This window comes from Theobroma cacao, chromosome 1 (assembly GCF_000208745.1).
Source record: "Theobroma cacao cultivar B97-61/B2 chromosome 1, Criollo_cocoa_genome_V2, whole genome shotgun sequence".
NCBI lineage: Eukaryota > Viridiplantae > Streptophyta > Magnoliopsida > Malvales > Malvaceae > Theobroma > Theobroma cacao.
The window spans coordinates 9575743-9593384 of record NC_030850.1 but is presented as its reverse complement, the minus strand read 5'-3'; the positions used below and the strand labels follow the sequence as shown (position 1 = coordinate 9593384).

Sequence of the window (17642 nt, the reverse complement as noted above, 5' to 3'; positions counted from 1 at the left end):
CTGAAGTGGGGTTGAAGGAAGGAGATGATAGAGGAAAAAGACGAGAGAACTGGTACAAGACAGACTGCGAAGAAAGCTCAGAGCCGAGGGCGGGGCTAAAGGCTTAAAAAGCAAACTAGGCTTTCAGTGCCTTAAAAGCTCTTCTTCACCTATAAACATTTGATTTCTTAGAGTCTGACCTCCTCTAAGTTTTTAACATGAAATTACCTTGTTCTTACCTTCATGACTGGGCTTAAATGCTTCTACTAATAAATCTCCTGTCCAGAATTAGCCTCTTTTTTCTTATCTCTTACTTCATCCTTTTTCCACCCAGAGAGAAGGAACGCTAAGAACTGTTGGATTTTTTTTAAAAAAAAGGAGCGCATTTATTACTAACAGTGATCTTGAAGTTATATCGTTGCAATTCCTCTGACGTCCTCATCACTTTCTTCTTGCACTTGAAGAAGTATCACTTCTTGCTCCATTTCTTGGTATAAGTTCATATACACTGACAGTTTTTACTCCTATAATAAAACCAGATATGGTTCCATAAAAGTATCTCTTAAAAATGTTGTAACTGACAAGTAAAATACTGGGTATCTCAATCGGTACTCTCAAAGACAAAAAATGGAAAGGCATTCAGAAAAGTTTATAGTAGATAGAAATCTTTTTATTAAGTTTCTGTACTAAAACCAAGGCAGTATGGAGGGGCCAAAATAGGAACCGCACTTTAGTACTAGCTAGTGACTTAGTGCCCCCAATATGCAAACACAATGGGTGGTCTAACTCTCACCAGCTACTCCACCTCGACGTGAAAGATTGATGGGTAAAAAGTTGGATGAAACATCACCGACTATATATATATATATATATATATGTATGACCTGAGCATGATATCAGATAGAGTATTCCAAAGCTTAAAGTCCATGCAATGTATATGTATGTCTTGCCATAACATAACCATCATAAACCATGCATGTCCAAAAGGGTTTGCCATTGCCAAGTGGTTGTTTTTGAGAGACATTATTTGCTTTCCCAGTTTTAGGTGTTATTGTTGCAACTTTATGCAGCATTCCGAGAGTACAGTCATTATATACTGAGAGGGAGAGGGAGGATATTTTCATGATAGCCAGCTTATGGTTAACTTTGTGAGTTTCGGATTCCAAGAAAAGCTTCTCTGCGAAAATTTGTCTAAATTTGTATCCCTGCAAAAGTTGCAACTAAAACAACAATAATAACTTTAAGAAAAAGGGAAAAGGTTATGGGGAGAAAGAGAGGGTAAGGCATATATTCCAACGCCATTCCCCCTCCTATCTTTTTTCCCTGTTTCAATCCTTTTCTTGCTAGCAGAGAAAAGAAGACTTTTGGCACATCCAACACATATTCTTTACTTGGTACATCATCAGCCCCACAAAGCTTTAAATCGCTGCCATAATTTCCATTCTTCACATTCTATCATCGATCCTCATCTCACTCAAAATTTTTCATCAGCTTTTATTCATCACAGAGACAAGAGCTGCAGCTTTCTGATCATATGGGTGTTGTTACAGTAATTGCCAAACGTCTAGATGCAATAGTCGGGTACTTAATTACTGTTCACTTTATATTTAATATATGCTGGAAAATATCATCTCTGTTTGTAGATCTTGTCTACTGAGACCATATATTTTCTGGCTGGCATCATGTCTCTGAAACTATATCTTATTACTCCAATATAATATTTCCACATATCGTAGTTTGTCCATTATTTCTATATCATGTGGTGCTATTTTATTTGAAGGGATATTATTTGTGTTTTTCATATATCTACAATTTATCTTATTACTCTCAAAAGGTATGTGCAATGCCTCCTCCTCATTTTTTTCTCTCTTTTTTTTTTTTTTCATGTTTCATAATTATATCATTTTTATTTTTTTTTACACCTAATACGTTTTTCTATATTTCGATTTATTTTCATATTTTTTTATTTTTGGACATTAAAAATTTATTGAACACACCCTTTTTTAAAAAAAAAAGTTAAATGCTTACTATATAAAATAACTAAAGACAAAATTGTTTTTCTTAACTTTCATGAAAGTACAATAAAGACTAAGAAAATATAGTATAGAGGAAGTAAAAGAGAATATCCAAAATATATTAACTAAGTCATCACTGCATGCAAAACTTGTTTTAATTATTGTTGCAAAAGTCAAATCCGAAATTTGTCTTAATTTTGTATCCCTGCAATATATGTTTTGATTTTAGTATATTATATATCAAAATTTTATATAAAATTGATATTTCATTGCTTTTAATGTCAAAAAAGTCATGAAATATAATTTCAAAATATATAAAAAAATTAGATGTTTAAGAAACATTACAACAAATTTGACTTAAAACAGCACATTTTAAAATGTGCTACTCAAAATATTTTTAATAACACTTTTTTTATGTTTTCTAGAATGTTTTTGTAAATCTAATTTCATTATATAAATTTTAGATGCATTAGGAATAAAATGTAACAATAGAAATTATATACACTAATAAAGGTTACACTTTTTTATATTGCTACTAAATTTTAAAACAATGAAATTAAAAGTTTAAATAGCTGTATTTTTTAAAATTTTATTATACAAAAAAATATATCACCTAAAACAATGTGATTAAAACTCAATTTTTTGGAAATGAAAGGACATACTTTTATGAGCACTTAAAAATAAGAAAGAACAAATAAAATAGGATGCAAGGAATAATTAGTTTAACTTCTCTTTCCCTCTTCTGTAAACTTCTCTCTGCTTTGATATGCTTGGCCTGGATTTGACAAAGGCTCTGTTGGCTCGGGATGACAGATTTTTGCTTTGCATGGTATAACTTGATGATGATTCCTTAGGTTGTGCTGTGATGATGTTCTTGACGGTTGTCCTTTTGTTCTCATTACTACCTGAGGGTGTTGTTGAACTTGTATAGTCTGTTTTGATGCTACTTATCTCCAGCTCTAGCCTTCTATGGCTTCCTTTGTATAGCAAGTTATTAATGAAATCATCTACCTTTCAAAAAAAAAAAATAGTTTTAACTTCATTTTGTCTTTCCTTATGCCCACATATATATTATAAAAGGTCTAATAAATTTGTTTTTCTGTGTGACCCAGGCCTGGAGTAATGCTTCTTTATCCATTGTAAGTAAAGCATTAATTGTCAACATTTTCAGAGAGTAAAAATATTTTTACAATTGAGAAGAAAGAGTATTTAAAGATATCAGTCGTATGAATATTGTGTGTATGAATGAATAGATATGCCTCAATCCGAGCAATAGAAACTCCTTCCATGGTAGATGACCAGCAGTGGCTAACTTATTGGATTATATACTCTTTGATAACCCTCTTCGAACTCTCATGCTGGAAAATCTTGGCTTGGTAAGCACGGGTTTTATATGTTAATTAACCCATCTGAGAAAATAGGAAACTCATCCTAGCAAATTCTTTTTTTCTTCTTCTAACAGGCTACCATTTTGGCCATACATGAAGCTTCTATTTTGCATGTGGTTGGTGCTACCGATTTTCAATGGGGCAGCTTATATCTATGAAAAATATATTCGAAAATACATAAGGCTTGGTGGATTTGGAAGCTCAATCTCAACTTATACAGAGGACCAGAGGAAGATTCTCCAGATGATTAGCTCAGACGCAAGGAAATACGTAGCTGAATACATTGACAAGCATGGATGGACTGCGTTTGAGCGAATAATCAAAGTGGTAATGAACAAACCCAACAATGCATAACTCTGTCTCTCCCCTTTTTCCTTCTCTTTTTCTTATATATAGCTCAACCCTGATTTGTTTTTCTTTGCTTTGAGCTGCCTTTTCAGGCTGAGAAAGAAGCAAAGAAGCCTTGAAGTCTTAATTTCCAAGTCATCCTCCACTTCCCCCTTTATCACTGATTGTCAGAGAATACTACAAGTTTGTGTATATATAGATATGAAAACAGAAAAACGAAAAAAATTGTATATGAAATTCTGAATATATAGCACTCATGGGGAAGAAAATAACGTTCAACCAGCATTCATTTCTGCAAAAACCTCAACCCGTAAGTACAATATAATACGATGTTGGATTGAGACATTTTTTACGTTGAGCTTTCTACTCTCCAAAACTTGCTCTAACTTAAAAGGACTTATTATATAATATACATACATATATATATATATGCTGGATTTCCCAAAAATGGTGGGTACACCTACCTAGCCTGCCAATTCTTTTTTCTTTTATAACAAGAGCATAATTCCATTTATACACATAAAATATTTTCTTGACAGACCAAAGAGATTGAAATATATCGTGACTTCATGGAACAAGAACATACACACAAAGGCACGATCATGTTACCATCTATCCTTCTCCAATTAGATATGGCAAATGTGTTTAAAACATTTCATTAAATCGAAGTCAGCATTTTCGTTGTTTATTTTTTCAAATTCTAGATATCTTAATTTGAATATCTTCACATGCTACTAATCATCTTTTTTTCAAAGCATCATTACTCATTAAATCCTCACTTAGACATGATAAAAGTTTCAATAGAGTTTGGTAATCCCCACCACTGAAAAAACATAACTCCATATAATCCATGAAAAATGACATGAAATTAAAATGTGACAGCAATCTTCATCACACAAACCACACCATATGCAGGAGTAGTTATTATTTAGCAAAGAGCTATCCCTCTTTCTTTCAAGAAACTTTTAGTAGGAATGTAGTCCAAAACAGCCAACCATATTGAACATTTGAGGAGATGTATATGATGTATTTCCAAATAAATTTAAACCAAACCTTTGGGACCTCCTAGGTTGACTGGTTTCTCAAGGCAGATGTGGCTTGCTTCATAGAAAAGAAGCATTTGTCATCCAACTCCCAAACCAATTGATCGTACTTATCCAAATCAACTTGCTCTTGAATTTGTTTCAGTTCTTTCAAGGGATCTTTTTTCTCATTCAAACAGTTGCCTTCTGAAATTTAAGTTCCATTAAATTATTGTCCCTCATCATTTCTCACTTGTGCCACTTTTGTCTTCTTTTCAATAGGCAATGAGAACAATCTAGGAAATATTTCTTTCAAAGGAGAGTTTGACACCCATTTGTCCAACTAAAAAGACATTCCCACAACCCATCTATATCCATCCCTTCCAACTAGCTCCTCCACATCATCAATGTTTGGTAAATAACATTCTTTCCTTATAGAAACTTGAGGGTAGCCATTGTAAAGCACCTTTACAATGTATTTTTCAATAACAAGTCTTCTCCAAAAAGCTTTTTGGCAGTCCCATTACTTTTGATCGACACACCTCATTGCATTCAACTTTGGCAAGTTTTCTCTTACTTTCTCCACCCTTAAACTTATCACGTTTCTCAATGACTCCTTCGGGAGCAAACAGACAAATACATAGGATTTACATATAATATTAATAATTTTTTTACATATAATTTTGAATTATATATATAATTAATTACATATAACGAGACATAATTCTTTTTTATTTACAATTATATCAAACTTTAGATTATGATCAAATCTTTTATTTTTAACCATTGTGGTATTTATTTGAAAACAAATATTAATAACAAATTTACTTGTATATACCAAAAGATTGTAACACTGGCTAAAAATATTATCAGACTAGAGGTTACAAACCAAGGGGCCAAGAGAGCTGTGAAAGGTTGCTATCTGAATTCAGAAGCTGTTAGCTACAGAACTGATATAAGCAGAGAAACATGAAGCAGTACATTGGTCAGAACTTCTCCCCAAAAATCAATGTTCCGGAGAATTGAGATACAGTCATAAATACACTGTTGTGGGACACTTTTTGACCTTCACCCTCTGGAGTTTAAAATCACTTTCACATATTCCTGTAGTGCGATTGTCTTAGTAAAAGGAAAGAGAAAGTGGAAGGAAAATTTTATGTAATCTAACTTTTAAGATCTACCATATCTTCTTTTATGTTATTATATGCTGATCAAAGTACAATGCTAGAAACAAAAACTAAATCAACTTTTTAATAAGAAAATGCATGCATATATATACTATTAAGTCAAATGCTTAAGTGTAAAGGGTTTTTTTCTTTTATGCAAATAATGCGAATTCTAATCATAAAAAAGTATATAAGCATTTGTGTTGAAATAAGAAATCTATGTAACTTCTTTTATAAATGCACATAAAAGTATAGAGAACAGATAACGGAGTATGAATTTTTATATAGATCATTATTTCACAAATAAATTATGAAATTTAAAAATTTCACAAATATATTTTATATGTTTTCTTTGTCTATTTAATTATAAATTAGAAAATAAAAATAGAATGATTAAGTTAGCACATATAATTTAAATGAAGATATGGCAATAATTAAAAAAACTCTATATCATTAAATAATGTATAGCACTAAAAACACAAGTCTATACATATTTTCTCCAAAAACTTTTAAAGCTGAAGATTATAATGTTAAATCAGGGCTTGAATTTTCTCCTGAAATGGTTATGTATCTATGTCTGTGAGTTTCAACATCATTTCAAATCACCCATATATTGTAACATGCATAGGAAATGCATATACACTTGCCCTCAACCCTAAAACACAGACATAGATGTCATGCCCAAAGACTAAGGTAATTGACAAATAGTGGTTTGAGATAGTTCACAAAAACCAAAATCAACAACTACCACAGAACCAATCTGCATTCCTCCCTCCTTTTATGTTAGAAAAGTTAGATCCTTGACAGAATTAAGATACCATCACCCTTCCAATTAGACATAATTCAGTTTTTGACATATATGATTAGCCTTACATTGGATAATACGTGCTTCACATATGACTACAGACAATTTCAGGAAGAAAAGGGTCAGTGAAACAACTTCTTAGGGTATCATTAACGAAGCATAAACCCACTTTTACAACATTGGATTACAAATTCCAAATACAGAAACCTTGAAAAAAAGAAAAAAAAAAACCTTGGAAGCTTATAACATGATGTAGTAACTGATCCTCGGCCCTTGGATTGTAAATACAGGTGATTTTCTTTTGGTTTTTGCTCTTTTTGTCAATTATATAATCTCACTAGTTGGAGCTGGTATCAAATGGATGAAAGCTGATTTCATCCTTTCAATGACTCCAGGGAACTTGCAAGCAAAGAGCAGTCAAATACAAACAGTCTTCTATCCTGCTGGGCTAGTAGACAGTCCTGTTACATTCAGATGCAGAATTTATAAAGCCTGGTTGATAAAAACTGAAACAGAAATTTACCAGCAGGAGGATAAGACTTACCCCTAAAACCTGTAAATCTTTGTTGATTTCTTCTGAGTCTCCAAAATGTTACCACAATCAGTCACTGATGCAAAAGGGATAGTTGAATGGATCAACCTCGAGTTATCCTGATCCACATTTTGGCTGGGTTTCAGGATGTGCTTCACCCCAGCACCAAGTTTAATAGGACCTGGTCTTGTCACACCGTCAATTTTAGAAGAATCAATTACAGCTGAAGTTCCAAACCCATTGCATCTAGGCTCATTTGGAATCCATCCTACAAGGCCTGCTTCATCCCTGTAAGGGTCAATTTCAAGTGACCCCATGTTACATTGAATGTCATCAAAGAAATTTTCTCTTGTTGACCGAGTTGCAGCTCTTGATTTATCTTGAATTCCTAGACTAGGTATCTTAATAGGCTTCATTGGACAATCTTCTTTAGCTCTAGGCCTCTTCCTTGTCTTCCGGCAACTATCAGGGTCTTGAATGCCAACACTTTTTAACTTCATTCTGTCTTTGAACTTGATTCTGTTCCTGTGGCTCATGTTAACAGGAGAAGATGGTTTAATTCCTGGAAGGGCTGGAATGAGTGGGGAGTGAGCTATATATGGTTGGCCAACTGGACTTTCCATGTGTGAGTGAGAGATCATTGGGTTGTGATCATAAGAAACTATTGGCAAATGAGGAACCAAGGGGTTGGTAAGAAAACTAGTCTGCATTGTATGGGGATGACGTCTACCACCCTCATCAGGAAAAGGTTGAGAAGGTGTACAAGGTGCCTTCACTTGCTGCGTTGCTTGTAACAGCCAAGGGATCAGGCTCTTCGAGGAGCCCCTAAACCAAGATGGTTGGACATGTTCACCCTGATCTGGGTGCAAAAACGGAAAGTTGAAAGATGATTTTACAGCATTCTGAAGATTCTGCTTGTATTTGTGTTCAACAGAACTCCCATTTATATTCTGATAAATTCTGTGTGAAGTAGATGCTGAGGGAAGTTGAGAGCTAACTCTTAAATTTTCGTTTCTGGATATAAAAGGCTCCTGGAAGTCAGCTCCATTTTCAAAAATAGCATGGGAAGTGGGTGAATGGGCAAAATGGTGTGAGTTTGGATCAGGATTTCTTGCAATTGTAAGGCTGCTATTATGGAATTCCGGATTTGCTTGCCAGTTGAGGCCTGGCTGAAAAAAATTAGACTCAAGAGGCTTCATGAATGCATTGCTGGGAAAGGCCTGATTGCTCTCTATTTCGAATCTTTGATCCGGAGTTTCTTTAAACTGTCCTGATGCTGGATTCAAAAGCCAGTCTTGCGTAAAGTGTCTATCAACATAGGAATTCTGAAGGACAGTACCTTGAGGATGGTGCTCTCTTATGATTTCTTTATGAGTCCAGACCTTTCCATCTGCAAATCCTTGTCTCTCATCACTGCTTCGACAAATTGCAACATCTTTTCCCATCAACCGCATTGTTGGAGGAGGCCTATTCAGGTGCATCTTGTCTGCATTTTCCTTTGCATGAGTAATACCCTTCTCCTTTTGGTTCTGAAACTGGTCAAATTGCCCACATCCACTGAAAGAGATGTTTGTCAGATTTAGGTCTGAATCCATCAAGCAGACGGAGCGATTGCATCTCCTATCAGAATTTAGACAGTATCCATCTTCTTTTCTAGGGCCTTGCGATTGGGTAGCCCCTAATCTAGCTGGTGAATGGACGGTGGCATTCTCTTTCATGTGATACTGTGCAGGAAACAAACTTAACTGATTATTTGGATGTGCACTTCCGATAAAATGCTTCCCTTTCAAAATTGAATGATCATCTATTCTCGTTGGCAAGACAAGATTGCTAATGCTATTGGAAGAGCCTGATGCTGGAGTTGATTTCTTTAGCTGGTTAAATCCTCCTTTTCCAGTTGAGTTTGCCTGTACTAGTTCACCTTGTGAATTCAGAGGCAAACCGAAAAATTCCTCATCCCTGTACTTCTCTCTGAAGGCAACCGCCTTCTGTTTCCATTCAGGAAAGGGACATAACCTCCCCATCAATTCAATAGGAGACAAATGATATAAAGGCTGATGAGACAAAGCATAGCCTGAAACAGTTTCTGAGGCAAATTGTGATGCAAATGGAGCACTTTCATTTACATTTTTACTCAAAGCAAAACCAGATGATGAAGGCTGCAAAGATGCCCTTGCAGTTGCCTTAGAACTTATAGATGCAACTTCCTGGGTGTGATCTCCAAAATAATCAACAAACACGGAACCGTAATTTGAAGCTGTAGAAGCACCACCACATACTTGAGAATTGATAAAAGGATTTTGGACTTCTTTCACTGAAGAGAAGAGTCTAGGAACACCAGTATACAGAGGGTTACGTAATGCCGTTTGATTTCCTTGATTAGACATATGCAAATTACCAGAATCTACTACAACTTGACCTGTGGGCAAGGATTTATCTGAAAAATTATTTTCTTTTTCTTGCTCAACAATACATGGTCTGAGAAATTTCGGTATATCAACATTGTGATGAATATCAGGAAACTGTTGCTTCTCCATCATAGCTTGCACCCCAATTCCATTTTCTGTGCTAAAAGAAACACCTTCATCATCACTTCCATTTATCTCTCTAGCCGGGAATTTTTTATCACCTTCAATCCAGTGGCCTTTTTTTGACAGATCAAATGAATCCAAATCAATGCCGCAAATGCCTTTCTCAAATGAAGTAGCATGTTTCTTATGGGGACCAAGCATGTCATCCTGACCTAAGAAACTGACATGCCTGGCTGAATGTTGAACACCACAGGTACTTGCTTGAGAAATTGCCCTCACATTGCACATTGCTGCATTTTGCCCAGAAATAATTTTTGGGGGATTCTTGAGAATGCCACGAACAGGAGAATTTCGATTTTCATGCTCTACAATTGGCTTGGATGCTTGAACAACCTTGTTTTTCTTCTTTGCAGACAAGCATTTGAGACTTGGTTTCTTTTTAAGGATAGAAACAGCATTTGAGCCCCTATTGCATAATGTATTATTTGGTTTTCTATTGAAATTGACTGGAATTTGCAGCTTCAGCTTGCTACCATTCTCCTGAGACACACAAAAAAAGCAGCACCATGGTTCAAGTTTTTAAAAGATTTAAGTCATTTCAACTATAGTCAATTCAACCATGAAAAATAAATAAAGTCCATTGAACAAGCTGACCAACTTCCATGGTATGTCATACTTCCACACAAACTTGAAAGAATTTGAATCCTGTTAGAAACTTATTCTTTTCAAGTTAATTAGATTAGAAAATTTGGATTTACCATAACTCTTCTACATGTGAGTTTTACTAGTTGTTTCTACTTAATTTGCAAAGTAAGTCCCTATAACTATTCCACGTAGGAATCTACACAAGAAAGTAGTTATTAATGGATGTTAACATCTTGCACTTTTTTGGCAAAATCAATCAATTTAGAGCCCTGATGAGAGAAATCTGATTCTTAGCTACAACAGAGAGAACGTAAAAACCCATGGGATGGTTTCTGATGTTCATGACCATAAAAATCTACAACAATTTCTAAATTGTTATAGACTGGGCCATAAAAAAGTAGGATTCGGTGAATTCACAGGCACAGATATTCATTTTTCACATTTGAAGAATTCAGCCATAAATTACGCCTAAATCCATGTCAAAAGTGCCAAACTGAACTTAAAACAGAAGAGCAGCAGTGGACTTGGATAAAACTGTCACAAGGGGGTTATCCCATCCTATACCAACAACTTGTAGACTACCTTCACAATATGTGATCTACATGGCTAATCACATGATTATATGTCGACTTTCAACTACATGATGCTAATTCAAATCATTTTATCTATACCTACTCCAACCATGTACGTCACCATCCTCTGGTCCAAGGAGGCACTGGCTTACACATATTCCTTACAGCCAGCTTAAGAAGTCAAAAATTACTGACAGGAGGAATAGCCCTTAAGATTTTACTGGTTCATGGAAAAGCTTGTAGTTTTCTAAATTCAGATCACATACCAAGTCCTTTTCCTATCATTTTGGAATTAACTCCTAAGTTTTTAGTTTATTTACTTCAGTTTTGGTAGTGTTAACTAGCAATCTGGATTTTTCAAGGCATTTTTTAGTAATCATTATTTTATCATACAGCTCTCAGAAGTTTATCAACCTTTATTTCTTCAATTTTCCATTTTAGTTGGTCAATGCAATGCCAAATTGCAAACCTTGAGGCTTGACTGTCCTATGACAATGCAGAGGTATAATTTTACAGTGTCGGTTTGGAAACGTAAATGATATATAAGGCGAGGATTTAATAGGAAGTAGTTGGCTTGTAAGAGATCCAAATTAAGTGAAAAAGTGAGTATGATTAGCTAGTTAATAGGAGGAAAGAGAAAGAAAGAGCATAAGCAGATAACAAATAAAGGAAATACAGCCCTCGGCTTGCATGGGAATTTTCAAGGCCACTGGTCCAAGTTCTGTAGGCTTGTGGGGGAGAGAAGACAGTGAAATTTTAACACATATGGGAATAAAATGACTAACTAAAGAAAAAGAATAAAAGAGAAACCATTATAATCATTCATGTGTTAATGCAAATATTCACTATCAAAAAGCAGAAACAACTGTTCCTCGATGCTTCTAGACATGAAAAACACTATGGAAATCCAACATTTAAACAAGCCTTCCTGCAGAAAACAGCATAATTGCCAAGAAAAGAGTAACAAGTATAAATAATTCAGATAGTATAACATATAGCAAAAACTGCTTAAAATTTTCTTTCACTGTGACAACTGCAACATAAAGCTTAACGTTTTTTGTCATAATGCCACCAACATTTTCTTCTAGATTGTAAATCTTTGGTCAAATTGCAGTTGAAGACATGCATGATAATCAAAAGACATCCTTTATTATAGAAAAATATGGCATCTGCATTTCAAAATTACTCTGATATTTTCTGGAGGTGCTTCCTGTATTCCACATTTTAATAGGTATGCCTACCATTAAGAAGAAAATATAAACTATTACAAATATAGCAGAAAATTATTTTCCGTGATATGGAAAGTGATCATATGACATCTAGCAGCTAATTTGGACAAAAAAGATGTCTGCCTGGGAAAGATTGAAGAAACATTACTCCAAAAAGAATCTTCCTGTGGCTTTACTAGATAGTTTACATAAGGAAGCTCACTGGATCATACACTGATAAACTTCTAGGGATTGTTAAACTCTCAGCATCGAAGATTGTTGAGTTTGACCAAAGAGACATGAAAAGCACACTGTTCTAGCATAAACTTTCACATATGACCAAAAAGAACACTTTTGTATACAAAGCTGTACTAGTCAAAGCATCTAGAATTTGGGTAATCAAAAACGATGGATAATTGTATGTGAAGTTAAAATTACCAGTTACCTAAAAATGATCTAAAAAATGTTGAAGAGATTTTAGAAGGTCAAAATGTCCTAAAGGTCCAAGAATTGAACTGTTCCAGTGGTTATGAGTCCTTGAGATGTAAAGAATATTGCTTTTTCAATATAGTGAATCTAAGTCAGACATGTTAAGGAGTTGGGAATAACCAGATACCTCTTTTACAGTCTTTCCAATTCCTCTATATGCTTGATGTGATGTAGCAGAAGGGACAACAACTATACTGTACTAAAAAGTGGATATTGTCTAAGATAGCACCTGCAGAAACCTGGTTCTAGAACATATCTATCTCTAGTTCTTTCCAAACTTGATCTTCCTTGTGCAAATTTTAAGGTACAGCCTCCATCCTAATTATTTATTTCTTTTATGACTAGTGAAACATTATCAAAGGTAAAAAGAAGGGGCACAACCATAGTACAAAATTAGTGAAAAGAAAAGTATATAAAGAAATGAATTCAAAAAGGAATTGGGCTAGCTAAAAGAAATAACAAAGGATTCCATTAGAAGAAGAAAGAGCTATTAGTTAACATTAGCATTCTTTTCCTCCGTTGCCCAAATATAGAATGGGACTCACAGTTTTGTCTTAGAAAGGCAACTAGCAAGTCCATATGGATTCAAGCATCTAAGAATATGTAGCAAAGCATGCACACCCTCTCTAGCTAGTTCTCTACGTGAGTACAATAATTGAGGGTAACAAAACACATTCATTAAAAGATTACCTTCTAATTGATAGAACATGGTGTCATAGATGAACATTACCAAAATTCATCCATTAAAACACTGCCCTCTAACAAAATGAAGTAAAGGTATATGAATGTTCCTAGAAATCAGATAATTTTGTGACCAAGAACCTAAATATTGAGATGCACAATATCAAATTGAGACACTAAACCCATTATCTGAAGTGTGTATTACATAAATGAGTGGCCATTTTTTCCTTTGAGAAGAAAAGAAGAAAAAAAAAACTCCTCTCATTATTGTCAGTGAAGTAATCATTTTTGGGAGGTTATGGAAGCAAATAAAGGGCCTGTTTCCTGTCTAGATAAAAGGATACAACACTAGTCAAAGCTACTTAGCGAGTCACCCAGTTTTTTCAAACAGCACCCTTGCACAAATGGACAATCATTACCGTCAGTGGTTGTTATTCATCATCACATTGATTTGGATATATGAGGAAATGACTTAGACTAAAAGCTTGTTCTAATTAACAAATGCAATGACTTATTATTGAACAAACCTTGAACAGTATAGGTAAATGAGAGAATTAGCACTGCCAACTGAAAACTTTCCCCTTCAAACATTATCCTCATAAAGAACTAATAATTAATTTCTCAAACAGCATTTCTAGAGATATCATGGACATATAAATCACCCGCATGATGAGAAAAGACATACTGAAAGGAAAAAAGAGGAAGTTCTTAATTTATCTCCAGACCACCAGTCAGATTTTTAGGCCCTTTGATGAAAATTTCTCAAACAAACCATTGCATAACAATGTTGTTGTCACAATAAGAGAAGTAGTAAGCGAACTTGCCAGGTATCAGTCAAATGTTGTGGATCTTTTTCTGCTTGATAACACATTCCTATTATTTGTTGTATTAATTATATTTCAACAGAATGTTTTCTCTCGAACCTTAAAGGACAAGACTGCAGAAGATACACCAACATAATGCAAAAATATTTCACCAGCTGTTTAATGACTTTTTTTCTTTTTAGACAAATCTCTCAGATGTATTTGGGAAGTGCACACAGCATCAAAGAAGCATTATTCTCTCATGCTTCTTATAGAAAGATGCTTTGATTGGAACGCATCTCTCCTATCCAGATGACTTTCAACTTTCAAGAGCCAGACAGTAACTTTTAAAACAAAGACTACTCATATTATAAGTCATCATCATCACCTATAATAAACAAGTTTCCTGTCAATATATTTTCATCCCAACAATATCTTCTATAGTAATTTTCCACTACTTTCCATCAACAAATTATCAACAAGCAGAATGGAAAACGCTTAAAGTCATGCTCAAACCAATATGCAAAAACGCATTTTCCTGATAGTTTGTAAAGTCCACCTAAAAGGACAGAAGACAATCTACAAAAGTCCATGCATGAGGGAATAACGATGCCTTTCATCCCCATACCATCAATAAACGACAATCCATGCCAGTAGATGAATCCTATCTAGCCACCATTTACACCAAGATGGGTTCCTAAAACTACAAGAGTCTCATAAAATATGAACACTTCAATTTGCAATTTCATTGTGCAGCTGGTTAAGCATCTTATGACATAATCCCGGAACAGCAAAAGCAATTTAGGACAACTCAATAATTCAGTTCCCCACATAATATATGGTCCTGTTCAAAAGAACAGCTTTCAACTTGGCATGTATCAGAGTTTGATATCACCCATCTATTCATCCTCTCTCCACCAAATGCAAAGTAGATTGCAAAAACTAAATAGTGACCAGAGCTGGACTGCTAGAATACATTTCTCTTCAGAAGCTAGTCTCTGCGATAACACCATATGTATGTCATTTAATGCAAAAGCATTGCAATAAAGATCATGACAGCAATTTCCAAATCTCTATATCATTTGTCGCAATTTTCCACATTATCATCAAATCCGACCTTACAGCTTAAACAGTTCACCTGAAATTATTATTCAAGTCCTTCAATAGCGTCCATAATCTATCAATCTCAATGATAAGCACCTCCACTATAAGATGAAACACTAGCCATTAGATAAAAAATCAGAATGGCCGGCCCCAATATCTAAATGATTATCTTCGTTAGAAAAAATTATTGCAACAGTAGTTAAAAGAAAAGAACAGCATCATTAATCTAGGATAGATATGCTAAACCAAGGACAAAAAAACCTCTACCCTATAAAAGACCTCTCTGCCCAACCCGTACTGTACAGCTGGAGCACCACACCTCACCTAAGCTCCATAACGTGCTCAAACCTTCCCAAACATGAAAACCCCATCTCTTTCTTTTAACTTTTTTCTTCTTTATGCTGCTGCTGAACCTCATTGCACACAACAAGTACAATTACAAGGCCACTGCTCAGTGATCTCAGTCCTCAAAATGAATACACTCTTTAACCAGCTTTATCAGGAGTAATTTTATTAATCAGAAAGGAAAAGAAAGAAGCACAAAGAAAACGCACATGAAGAACATAGATATGCTAGCACTTTAATTTGCTAGCTCAAAATCCAATCTATCAAACAATCCAAAGATCACAAGCCCACAGTACTAAAAATCGGTGGCAGTTTATGACGACATGAGTAATAATGAATTATTACCCACATGAAATGAAAATATTGCTGCAACAACTCTAAAGTATAAATAATGAAAAGTGGTATAAAATTAAACAAGTCACAATCATAACAAAGCACATAATTTGCAATATTTTATGGTGTAAAAATTGCATACCTCGTTAGCTATGAGCCCATCTTTCTTCTTATTCTTATTCTTATTCTTCTTCATCTTCCTCTTTTTCTTCATCAACTTTTTCACGATTGCCACTTTCTTCTTCTTTTTCTTCTTCTTTGGCCTCTCAATCTTGCAATTCAATTCGCTCTTGAAACTGCCATTTTCATCTTCATCCAGCAGATTGTTATCCTCAGCAGCATCCTCAACCTTGTGGATCTGTGGAGCCGCAGCAAAAATCTCAACGATGGATCGTTTCTTGGGGGCTCTTGATTTGGTAGCCTTGATTGCCATCCTCATTTGGCGCCTCTCTTCCCTAGATGCTTGAGCAAGGCAGCTATCAACATGAGCGTTCAACGCATTCACTGTGGAAGCAGCAAATGCCCCACAAACTGGACATTCCAACATGTCTAATCTCTCATCAGATTTCTCCTCCACATGAAGATATACTTGCAACAAATTATTTTGGTTTCTCAGTTGTGTTTCTTGAAGCTTATTGTTTTCCATGTTGCTGCTGCTGCTTTGAATGTTAGCTAATTCAGTTGATTTGAGACGATCAAGCTCTTCGGACCACCAGCGGAATTTGGTGACCGTGATCGGAGGGAGAAGAGATTCCACGGTTTGTTTGTTTATCTTACTGTTACCATTGTCATCATCATCTAAAGAAGAAGAAGAAGAAGCTCCACTGAACGGCCAGCATTTCACCACGTCGATGCTTCTCATTTTGGAAGCATACTCGCTATGCAAAACATTAGATCAACAAAGTCAAACAACAACAAGAACAAAGAAGAAGAAGAAGAAGAAGAAGAAGCAAACTTGAAAAGGAGACAAAAAAAAAAACCCAAAAAAGAACAAACTTACCGGATGGAAAAACCTTCAAAAACAACAGCCATGCTAATTCTTGAGAGAAGATGTACGTATCCAGAGAGAAATCAGTGTCAAAAACTCATCTTCAAAAGAAGAAGAAGAAGAAGAAGAAAGAAAACAAGCAAAGATATTTGGCAAGCTGAAATTAGACTAAAAAGGAAAGAGAAAAAGGGGAAAGACCCAGACGGAGAAAGAGAAAGAGAAGAAGAAACTGATAGTTGAAGAGAGGTGTAGGCTTGTTGTACCTATGGTGAAGGGTGAAGATGAGGCTATAGAAAGAGAAAGGCTTTGCATTTTTCCCGCTCGAAGAGAGAGAGAGAAGGAAAGAAAGAGAAAGAGTGTTTCATTTCATGCTTTGCTTTGATAGCTCTTCTCTTTCCCCTAATTTATGACTGACAGCGACGTATGAGACCGCAAGCGAACGCTAAAGTGTTTCAGAGAATAACCAATTTTACATTTCTTTATTCATTCCTCAAATACAATTTTTTTTCTTTAATCTCTGGCTTTGTTGTTTGCAATTTGAGAAGATGCAAATGGTTTTTTTTTTTGCTTCCTCTTCCTTCCCCTATAAGACGCACTCGTGTACGCATAAAGAACAAAGATTCGCTGTAAGAAAAAACTCTCCACCTACGCGCTGAATTACTGCGCGTGGTACACACTCTTCTATGTG

At 35.1% G+C, this 17642-nt stretch overlaps 2 protein-coding genes across 2 annotated transcripts; one reads left to right on the top strand and one right to left on the bottom strand.

Annotated features, from left to right (window-relative positions):
* LOC18612138 (HVA22-like protein f) lies at nucleotides 1410–4082 on the top strand. The gene is made up of 5 exons (XM_007048760.2): nucleotides 1410–1560; nucleotides 3107–3133; nucleotides 3248–3370; nucleotides 3457–3709; nucleotides 3823–4082. Exons 1-5 carry the CDS (start codon nucleotides 1514–1516, stop codon nucleotides 3847–3849), a joined length of 477 nt encoding a protein of 158 aa, XP_007048822.2. The 5' UTR covers nucleotides 1410–1513; the 3' UTR covers nucleotides 3850–4082.
* Nucleotides 6725–17406, bottom strand: LOC18612137. The gene is made up of 4 exons (XM_018114010.1): nucleotides 16967–17406; nucleotides 16109–16844; nucleotides 7268–10326; nucleotides 6725–7184 (listed from the first exon to the last, which is right to left on the bottom strand). The coding sequence occupies exons 1-3, from the start codon at nucleotides 16996–16998 to the stop codon at nucleotides 7270–7272; spliced, it is 3825 nt and encodes a 1274-aa protein (XP_017969499.1). The 5' UTR covers nucleotides 16999–17406; the 3' UTR covers nucleotides 6725–7184; nucleotides 7268–7269.

Coding starts and splice junctions, on each gene's coding strand:
- LOC18612138 (XM_007048760.2), top strand. CDS start 1,514: ATGGGTGTTGTTACAGTAATTGCCAAACGTCTAGATGCAATAGTCGG. Junction 3,134..3,247: donor GTAATGCTTCTTTATCCATT/GTAAGTAAAGCA, acceptor ATGAATGAATAG/ATATGCCTCAATCCGAGCAA. Junction 3,710..3,822: donor TTGAGCGAATAATCAAAGTG/GTAATGAACAAA, acceptor CTGCCTTTTCAG/GCTGAGAAAGAAGCAAAGAA.
- LOC18612137 (XM_018114010.1), bottom strand. CDS start 16,998: ATGGCTGTTGTTTTTGAAGGTTTTTCCATCCG. Junction 16,845..16,966: donor TTTGAAGGTTTTTCCATCCG/GTAAGTTTGTTC, acceptor TGTTTTGCATAG/CGAGTATGCTTCCAAAATGA. Junction 10,327..16,108: donor ATGGGCTCATAGCTAACGAG/GTATGCAATTTT, acceptor TGTGTGTCTCAG/GAGAATGGTAGCAAGCTGAA.